The sequence below is a fragment of the Pinus tabuliformis genome, chromosome 9 (genome assembly GCF_031772625.1).
Source record: "Pinus tabuliformis cultivar Carrire ecotype Pingquan chromosome 9, CPIR1, whole genome shotgun sequence".
Taxonomy (NCBI): Eukaryota; Viridiplantae; Streptophyta; class Pinopsida; order Pinales; family Pinaceae; genus Pinus; species Pinus tabuliformis.
Window position 1 is genome coordinate 1,644,277,134 of NC_142307.1, and position 11,061 is coordinate 1,644,288,194.

Genomic DNA, 11,061 nt, shown 5'->3' on the forward strand with positions numbered 1-11,061 from the left:
GCGGACCCGGAAAGCTGGGGCTAAAGGGGCGAATCACGTCGTAAATGTAGACTTCGTAGATTTTTGACAAATCATAAAAAAGATGGGTTTACACTAATTTAAACATGGCTTGCCGGGCTGTGATCTCAGCCCAAATCCGATGAAGTACATTGAATTGAGTCCTCCAAATTGGGTATTTTTGACAAATCATTAAAAAAAAAATGGGTTTGCACTAATTTAAACGTGACTCTTCTTTAAACACGACTCTTCTTGAAAAATCATAAATGTAGATCTCGTAGATTTTTTACCAATCATAAAACATGGGTTTACACTCATTTAAACGTGGCTCTTATTGGAAAATCGTAAATATAGATCTCGTATACATTGATAGAAATGGTTAGCCTTTAACTTTTTTCATCTGTGGTTGAGACTGAATCCGAATCGTACGACCACCCATAATAAATTCAAAACAATCAAGAAAAAAGTAAGTAACGACAATATGCATTACATCAACTTGCACTTAAACATACACAAACCCTATGGACTACATATGACAAACTATTTTCCCTTTTCTTTATCCTGCAGCTTCGGACATACCAGGGTCATATAAAATATATCGTAGTTTTCAGTAGAATCCGTTCATGATACGGCTGTTTCTGCTTTCACTGGAATACCCCTCCTGTTACTGCCTCTCCTGTTACTACCTCTCCTGTTACTGCCCCTCCTGCCTCTCCTGTTACTGCCCCTCCTGTTACTGCCCCTCCTGTTAATACCCCTCGTATTACTACCCTTCCTGTTACTGCCCCTCCTGCTACTGCCCCTCCTGCCCGTCCTGCCCCTCCTGTTACTGCACCTCCTGTTACTGCCCCTCCTGTTAATACCCCTCCTATTACTAGCCATCCTGTTACTGCCCCTCCTGTTACTGCCCCTCCTGCTGCCCCTCCTGCTGCTGTTACTGCCCCTCCTGTTAATACCCCTCCTGTTACTACCCCTCCTTTCACTTGAATACCCCTCCTGTTACCATGCTCAAGCTCTGACGGATCTGTTGCCATTTCGTCTGAAGATTCCTGAGGTTTCACGTGGAAAGATTCCACAATCTCTTCCAAGGTTTTGCCTTTCGTTTTCGGAACACAGAAGTATATGAAGATTGAACAGAGAGCCGAAACAGCTAAGAAGAGGTAGAACGTTCTAGGCACAGTCATTGCTTTGGAAATGCTGAGAAATGTCATTGAGACCACCCCACTCATGCCTCGTTCAACGGCCACCCCAAGGCTGGCCGCCTTGGCCCGGAGTCTAAGAGGGAAAATCTCGGCTCCCAGCACCCAGTTAACAGGCCCCATTCCAACTGAGAATATCAAGAAGTAATTATATTTAGTATAGTTCAGAAATGCAAATTGATCATCCAAAAAAATGTTGAAAGAAAAAGATGAGTTTCATGCCGGTTGGAAAGCCAGAGGAGGAAAGAACAAATAAACACAAAATGGTTAGCTGCTGCTTAATCACTCTTGATTCTCCCATACTTGATTCTCTCATATACATCTACTTACTGGGCTAGTTTTTTCTTGTTTTTTATTACAATGACCCAGTTACAAATATATAAATACCAAATTTAGTAAATATGAAATTATGCATACTCTAACTATACCGGACTCTTCTGCACCGACTACTTCATACAAACTCACACTCTTAACTATTAACCTTTATTCTCTTGGCTGTTAACCTTTACCCTTTACCCTGGAAAATATGTTAAAGTTTATTGAACTCGGAAAAATCGATCACAGTAACTTATAATATATTTTCTTAAAAACGACTATACACCAGCTTTAAACCTAAAACGACTCTACGCCAGCTTTAATCCTAAATTGTTTCTATGGCAACGCCCTTGCCTCCATCAATCCTAAATTCAAAAACCTGTGAAAAATAAAAAAGTAAGTAGGAACAATATGCACGGGAGAAATACAAAAGAAAATGGTCTAGCTGAAAGCATGGAAACAGTTGAAATTCACATTTTCTCTACACACAAAGGGCTTTGCATCAACTTTGAATCTAAGCCGTTACAGTAGTACCCTTGCCAACCACTTATTCGAACTCGAAAAAATCGTAAATATATTTATGAAAAAAATTAACCAAAAAAAATTAGACTCAAGAAAATATGTTAACTGCTGAAGATTTAGAGGTATTTGGCAGCCCTGACTGCTGAAGATTTAGAGGTATTTGACAGTCTTGACAACTTTTCTCCTTGTAGACTCTTAGTGGGTAATTACAGGTGGAGTCGTTAACAAAAAAATTTAGTGTTAACTGTTGAGAGGTATTTGACAGTCTTTTCTGTTTTTCTCTTTCTAGACTCTCTTAACTGGTAATTACAGGTAGAATGGTTTTCCTTGAATAACAGTGATGAGCCAGCATATATTCTCAGATAACCCATTTCAAAATTAAATCATAATTTTTTTTTCCAAAACATACTTAATTCAAATAAGAAATATAAAGAAAAACTACCAAACTGGGACTATTAAAGAAAAACTACCAAACTGGGACTATTAAAATGAGTATTAACGGTATACGTAGATAAAAGACAAAATAAGGCTTAAGAAATGAGTATTGACAGTATACATAGAATATATACAAAGAAGGCTGAAGAAATGAGCATCGAAAGTATGTACTATATATGAACCAGAACAAACAGAGCAGGAAAAACTCTTATGGGACAAGTACAGCAACAACAGAAGTAAACTGCCGAAATAAGTTCAGTATGCACAGAATAAAAATGCAAAGAGCCTGATGAAATAAATATTGACAGTTATATAAACACAATAAACACTGTAAAATTTGCCAAACTTGTCATATCCAGACCATCTGATCGGTCGTCTATTCCAATCAAGTACTCCAAACATACCGTAGCCGAACAGAATTGAGATGGTGGAGGCCAAAACTGCATATGCAATCACAAACTTGTTTCTGGGAATCTTCTTCGTTGGCTTCGAACTATCCATATCCATGGCCTCCATGGCCTCTTGCCCTTTCCCACCCTCGGAATCTAGAGCTCCAGCAGCTGACACCATTGTTGCTGCTGTGTTTGCACTCTAGAGGATGGGGGATCCTTGATTTATATTCTTATCGCGCACCTCTGGGAGTTGAATCCAAGATCAAAATTTGGTTTTGTGGGGATAGATATTGACTCGGTTAACTGAAGTCTTCCCACAAGATGACAACATGTGGTGGCAAGACCTGGTGGCAAGGCCTATTTCCACCTCTATAGCCCCATTAATACACTTTTTAAGGACGCTTTTGGAGAAGGATTCTAACATCACTTTTTGTTGGGGATTTTTCTGGTAAAATCCCAAAAACACACAAATAAAATTCAACACAGAGGCAATGCTCTGTTTTTCTCTCTCCACAGGATCTTTTGCACAGGGAAGCTTAAAAAAAAATTCTGAGAACAAAGTATTACATACCCAGAAAATGCTTGTATTCATGAAAATAAAAATGTTTGATAGATATTTCTTCCTCTTTCACTAGGGTTTTACCAAAAGTACATTCAACCAATCAAAAATAAAACTCTGTCTCCTCCTCAGATTTTACAGTGTTTAAAAACCTCATTTACATTTACGGGTGTGAAAACATTTTACATATACTGCTGTAAAAATAAATTTTTACATATGCAGCAAGATTTTACATTACATTCAAAAAAAATCTTTACTCACACCATACGATTCTTCATGCTTCCTCCTCGTTTGAGCAATATGCAAGATTTACATTTCAACTTGGTTTCTTTATACTCTCCTTACTTCACACTACGCACTGCTGTGCCATATTCTACATACCTCATCCAAACATATGCGCTCCCCATATTACAATACCAACACCAACAAAAAACTTAACACACACAATGTGTATATCAAACAAAAAGATATAATACATTTTATCTATGTTAAAAAAATATATGCCAATACCAACACGAACAAAAAAACTTAACACACACAATGTGTATATCAAACAAAAAGATATAATACGTTTTATCTATGTTAAAAAAATATATGCCGTATAAAAAACTTAAATATTTTACCAACTTTTTACGACCAGGTTTAAATTCCATTTAATTCTTTTGCAGATAGAACCGACGGTCAACCAAAAACATTCATGCAATTTCAAGAAGATCCTGGTCTGTTGACTTGATTGGACACATTTCGCACACCAAACTCACACAAACCAATCGAAGTTTAATGTCTGGGGAATTGGCGGTTTCATGGTTGTACACTGGACGCGTGGCAGCAACGGATTGTGTCGGAGGCCCTCTGACGAAAACAACTTTTTGCGAATGGTGGTGTGGGGAACTCTGGGTGGTTTTGCCAAACCACGCTGCAGTAAATGTGCGGTTGAAATTAATATTTCAACACTCCCCTTTAATTTCAACTGCTGGGTTATCAGTCATACCCAAACATTTCCTCAAAAATTCAAAGCTTTTCTAGTCCAATGGCTTTGTCAAAATGTCTGCAACCTGTTCCTGAGTCCTGCAATGTTCTAAGACAATTTCTCCATTGCTCACCAATTCCCTGATGTAATGAAACCTTGTGTCAATGTGTTTCGTTCTCTTATGAAACACCAAATTCTTGGATAATGCAATAGCTGAGCTATTGTCACAAAAAATCACCGTTGCTTTTGCCTGCTCTTGGCCTAAGCTCCTCAACATTCTTCTCATCCAAACTACTTGACATGTTGCTGCTGTAGCTGCCACATATTCTGCCTCTGCTGTAGACAGTGCTACAATGGACTGCTTCTTAGAAGCCCATGAAATGGCTCCTGAACCCATGTAAAAAACATAACCGGAAGTGTTTTTCCGATCATCTACACTTCCAGCCCAATCACTATCAGTGTATCCAACTAAATCTGAACATTCTGAAGTAGTATATAAAATGCCAAATCTTTTAGTACCTTTAACATACCTCATAATTCTTTTTGTTGCCTGCCAATGTGCTTCCTTTGGCCTCTCCATGAATCTGGAAATTAAACTAACAGCAAACATTATGTCAGGCCTAGTTGCAGTTAAATACATAAGGCTGCCAACTATGCTCTTGTACAAACTAGGATCAAAATCCTTGTTGCTGTCCTCTTTGCTGAGTTTTAATCCCATTACTGTGGGAGTGATTGCTGCCTTGCATTCTTGCATATTAAATTTGTCCAACACTTCATTTACATATTTTGCCTGTGAGATAAAAATTCTATTTTAATTTTGATCTACTTCTATTCCTAAGAAGTATCTCAGCAAACCCATGTCAGTCATTTCAAATTCTTCTTTCATGACTGTTTTGAATTGTTCAATGAGGTAGTCATCATTACCTATAAAAATAACATCATCAACATATAACACAACAATTAGCAATTTACCATCCTTTTCTTTGATGTAGACTGTGGGTTCTCCCTCACATTTGTCAAATCCATTCTCCAGTAGATAGGAATCTATCCTACTGTACCATGCTCTTGGCGCTTGCTTCAGCCCATAAAGAGCTTTTTTCAATCTGCACACTTTGTGCTCTTCACCTTTCTTCTCATAGCCTAGAGGTTGTTGAATGTAAACCTCTTCCTTTAACACTCCATTTACGAATGCTAACTTCACATCCATTTGATAAACTTTCCACTTGTTTAGAGCTGCTATGGATAGCACTGCTCTCACGGTTTCCATTCTTCCAACCGGTGCGAAAGTCTCCTCATAGTCTCTCCCATACTGCTGCTTGTATCCCTTGACAACAAGCCTTTCCTTGTGTCTTTCTATTTTGCCTTCAGCATTACTCTTGGTCTTGTAGACCCATTTAAATCCAATGACTTCCTTACCTTTTGGTAGCTCAACCAAGTCCCATGTCTTGTTTCTCTCTATGGCATTGATCTCCTCATCCATAGCTTCTATCCATTTCTTATCTTTAATAGTATCTTTGAAATGAATAGGGTCATCAACATGAAAATACAAATCAAACAAGGAATTCATTCCTTAATCATAAATATCACTTATGTTTCTGAATTTCTTACCTCTTTCATTTGGTGTGCAAGTGCTTGAAGATGCACTTGAATTTCCTCCTTGTGGTGTACGTGGAGAAGCACTTTCATTTATTCTCAAGGGTGTTCCTTGCTGTCCTTGTGTTGGCGCTGTTGTTTGGGGATGTATTTCATCCACCTCCTCATCATCTTCATCATGAGACAAACAGTTTTTAACTTTCACTGTTTTCTCTATGCTTCCATCCCAAGCTTCCTCCTCAATGAACTGAACATCTCTGCTGACAAAAAACTTCTTGGTGGATGGGATATACAACCTGTAAGCTTTGGATTCCTCACTATATCCAATGAAAATACATTTCTCCCCTTTGCTGTCCAACTTCCTCCTTAGCTGATCCAGAATGTGTGCATAGGCCACACATCCAAAAACTTTCAAGTGGGTGACACCTTGCTTTCTCCCACTCCACGCTTCTTCCGGCACTTTGTTCATCACTGCTTTTGTAGGACACCTATTGAAAATATATATTGCACAATGTACGGCTTCAGCCCAATAATCATTTGGCAAATGCTTTGCCTTCAACATGCTCCTCGCCATATCCATGATGGTCCTGTTCTTCCTTTCAGCAACTCCATTTTGCTGTGGGGTGTACCTAGCTGTAAATTGCTTATGAATCCCATTTTCTCTACAAAACCATAGGAATTCCTTGGAGATGTACTCACCTCCTCTGTCAGTTCTCAAAACTTTGATGAGCAGTCCACTTTGATTTTCTACAAGTGCGTTGAAATTTCGAAATTTTTCAAACACTTCACTTTTGTTCTTAAGGAAATAAGCCCAAGTCTATCTGGTGAAATCATCAATGAATGTTAGAAAATATTGACTTCCTGCTAGTGATGGATTTTGCATCGGTCCACATAAATCTGAGTGGACAATCTCTAAGGGTGTCGTTGCCCTTATGCTTTTCCCTGATAGAAAACTTTCTCTGTGTTCTTTACCCAATATGCAACCTTCACAAAGGCTGTTCGGTTTCTCTATCAATGGTAATCCTCTTACCATCCCTTTTCTGCTCAACAAGTTAAGACCTCCAAAGTTGAGATGTCCAAATCTCAAGTGCCACAACCAATTTTCATCCTTTGGTACGCTTTGGAAAGCCTCTTGGGTAACTGCTGCAATTACTTCTTTGTTTTTCAAATCTGCCCTTATTCTGAGAGGAAACATCATGTTCCTTGTTATCTTCACTTCAGCAATGCATCATTTGTTGGGTGCTCTATCCATGATGGTGCATACATCATTCTCAAAGAAAACATTGTACCCCTTATGGACAAGTTGTCCAATACTCAAGAGGTTACATCTCATTCCAGGAACATAGTAGACATCTGCTATGGTTTTCTTCTCACCTTTCTTTGTAAATATTTTTACCTCTCCTTTTCCCATAACAAAAATTTTGCTATCAGTTCCTAATGTGACTTCTGATTTCAAATTTTTATCTAGGGCAGAAAACAGGGCTAAGTTTCCTGTCATATGGTTGCTGCAACCTGAGTCTAAAAACCATATGTCTTCATTGTTTGTTTTAGCCATGTTACAAGCTAACAACACATTATCTCGACTGATGTTTTCTCTAGTGACATTTGCATTTGGTTTATTACTCATATCATGCTGCTTCTTCCTACGTTCATTGGCATAATGCCCATAGTTTTTACAGTAATAACATTGGAAATTGGATTTTTCATACCTTTTCCCTTGAGCATGATGTTGTCCTCTTTGTTGACTGCTACCTTAGCCTTGGTTCTGATTTGGATTGTTGCCTCTTCCTTGAGCATTTTCTGGATTGTTCCTTCCACCTCTGTTCTGGCTTCTGCCTCTTCCTCTCTTGTTTCCTCTGCCTTGACCTCTTCCTCTTCCAAAGGACATCTGGGTCTTGAAGGCTTGCTCTAGAGATGAGTTTTCATTTCTGCTCAACCTCTGCTCATGTGTTATCAGTGATGCATGAAGTTCATCAACTGAAAAGTTTGAGAGATCCTTTGTCTCTTCTATGGTGGTGACAATCACATCAAACATTGAGGGTAGGACCCTCAATATTTTCTCCACAATTCTTCTTTCTTCAAGAGTTTCTCCATGAGTCCTTATCTGTGTGACCAAACCAATCACATGTGTGAAAAATAAGTCAATATTGTCTGACTCCTTCATGTACAGGTTCTCAAAATCTTTCCTTAGCTACTGTCGTTTTGCTGTCTTCACCTTCTCCATGCCTTGATAGGCTGTCTTGAGGGTTTTCCATGCTTCTTTGGATGTCTTAGCTACTGCTATCCTTGGAAACACACTCTGGTCCACTGTTGGGGATTTTTCTGGTAAAATCCCAAAAACACACAAATAAAACTCAACACAGAGGCAATGCTCTGTTTCTCTCTCCACAGGATCTTTTGCACAGGGAAGCTTAAAAAAAAATTCTGAGAACAGAGTATTACATACCCAGAAAATGCTTGTATTCATTAAAATAAAAATGCCTGATACATATTTCTTCCTCTTTCACTCAGAGGGTTTTACCAAAAATACATTCAACCAATCAAAAATAAAACTTTGTCTCCTCCTGAGATTTTACACTGCTGGTGTGTAAAAACCTCATTTACATTTACTGGTGTGAAAACATTTTACATATACTGCTGTAAAAATAAATTTTTACATATGCAGCAAGATTTTACATTACATTCCAAAAAAATTCTTTACTCACACCATACGATTCTTCATGCTTCCTCCTCGTTTGAGCAACATGCAAGATTTACATTTCAACTTGGTTTCTTTATACTCTCCTTGCTTCACACTACGCACTGCTGTGCGATATTCTACATACCTCATTCAAACATATGCGCTCCCCCTTTTTCTTTCGCTGCCGCGAGCTCTCATATTACAATACCAACACCAACAAAAAACTTAACACACACAATGTGTATATCAAACAAAAAGATATAATACGTTTTATCTATGTTAAAAAAATATATGCCGTATAAAAAACTTAAATATTTTACCAACTTTCTACAACCAGGTTTAAATTCCATTTAATTCTTTTGCAGACGGAACCGGCGGTCAACCAAAAACGTTCATGCAAGTTGAAGAAGATCCTGGTCCGTTGACTTGATCAGACACATTTCGCACACCAAACTCACACAAACTAATCGAAGTTTAATGTCCGGGGAATTGGCGGTTTCATGGTTGTACACTGGACGCGTGGCAGCAACGGATTGTGTCGGAGGCCCTCTGACGAAAACAACTTTTTGCGAACGGTGGTGCGGGGAAGTCTGGGTGGTTTTGCCAAACCACGCTGCAGTAAATGTGCGGTTGAAATTAATATTTCGACAGTTTTGACTGTCAATTCGTGGACATAATTTCTTCGACAAATACTTTCCGGGGATTGGGTTGATGTCCTTGTAAATCATATATCCATGACTTATGCCAATGCGAGATGCCTCATCTCCATGTGCATGATACATGTGAACTGATCCATGACTTATGCCAATGCGAGATGCATCATCCCCATGCGCATGATACATGTGAATTGAATTAATTTAAACCACTACTGAGATTTGAATTTTCACAACAAGTTTTGAAATTTTTCCGCCCACATTATTTGAATTTGGCTGTGGATGAAGCGGCTGAGTCCACAAATTGATGCCCGCCCACATTATTTTGAATTTGGCCATGGATGAAGTCGCTAAATCCACAAATCGATGGGGTTACAGGCCAGGAGTCTAATCCCATATCCACCACTGATCCCAATTCTGTGAGTCTTTTCTTCAAAGATGAGATAGAGTATATGGATCTAGATCTGAGGCACTCGTTTCAGGCCATACAAGACTAGCTTTTTGCCTCTGAGAACACCTCCGCAGATCCTGCACCCATGAACAGATTTGCTAGCAGGCAACTTCCTTGCGGGGTCCCAACATGTCTCAGACTGTCATGAATGGCTTCAGACCCGAGGTTGTTTCGCAGTATTCGGTCGGGTTTGCTTCGGTACCGGCCTTGACTCAACCCAACATACTCTACATTCATTTTGTGACTTCCCATGGAGCCACCAACAATATCCCTAAGGTGTTGGCCAACGGATAACCACAGAAAACCATCTTGGAATCAATAATTGAGTCGAGTTTGTCATTCTAGATTTATTACCAGAACATCCCAGCAACTTTGTTCTACAAAAATCTCAAAAAACTCAAGTATATTAGCTATTTCCAATCCTAATCGGCTCAATTCAAGGCCCATGCCAGGAATGGGAAGTTGCCCAATTATGTGGTTGTGGAGCAGCGCTACATGGATTCGAAGCTCTTCCCCGCCAATGATAACCATCCTTTGCACAATGTAGCTGAGGGCGAGAAATTCGTGAAGGAGGTGTACGAGATGCTCAAATCTAGCCCTCAGTGGAATGAGACATTGTTCCTTATAACTTATGACGAGCACGGCGTATTCTTCGATCACATTCCCACACCTGTGAAGGACATGCCTAGCCCCGACGACATTATCGGTCTCGACCCCTTCTTTTTCAAATTCGACAGTTTAGGGGTTCGAGTACCCAGTATCGTAATTTCGCCATGGATTGACAAAGGAACAGGTTTAGTCTCTCTTGGCACTATCTTCTTCCGTTCATCCATAATTTGATTATTTTCCATAACATTGAGTATTATATTAAATAAATTGTTGTTGTAGTGGTACATGGGGCTAACGGACCATATCCATCGTCTCAGTTTGAGCATTCATCCATTGTTGTAACAGTCAAGAAGTTATTCAATCTACAGATCGATTTCCTGAGCAAGACAAACTCCTTTGATAAAAAAAAAAAATCTATCCAATAAACTATCTTTCATCTTATAAAAATTAAAATAATTTTATTTCTTTCTTTTCTCTTCCTTGCTTTTATGCATTGTGCCTTTAAAATTCATCCATCATACACGAATTTTTGCACCGAACATAAATTTTACATGTTAAAGTGGGTTGCGGTCGGTTATGCCTGCCCTCTTTTCTTTCCAGATATGTGTTATTGAGAACAACATTAATTTAAAACCGCTAACCCTAATTTTGGTTAAGATTTATACGTTAAATGTTATTTTCATAAA

General features: G+C 38.8%; 1 protein-coding gene and 1 pseudogene across 1 annotated transcript; one reads left to right on the top strand and one right to left on the bottom strand.

Moving 5' to 3' along the window:
* Window positions 1-304: 304 nt before the first annotated feature.
* Window positions 305-3,169, bottom strand: LOC149155137 (uncharacterized). Its single transcript, XM_089445074.1, has 3 exons — window positions 2,873-3,169; window positions 833-1,324; window positions 305-670 (listed from the first exon to the last, which is right to left on the bottom strand). Exons 1-3 carry the CDS (start codon window positions 3,036-3,038, stop codon window positions 642-644), a joined length of 687 nt encoding a protein of 228 aa, XP_089301200.1. The 5' UTR covers window positions 3,039-3,169; the 3' UTR covers window positions 305-641.
* Window positions 3,170-9,656: 6,487 nt separating this feature from the next.
* On the top strand, window positions 9,657-10,800 carry LOC149155138 (non-specific phospholipase C1 pseudogene; annotated as a pseudogene).
* Window positions 10,801-11,061: the final 261 nt, after the last annotated feature.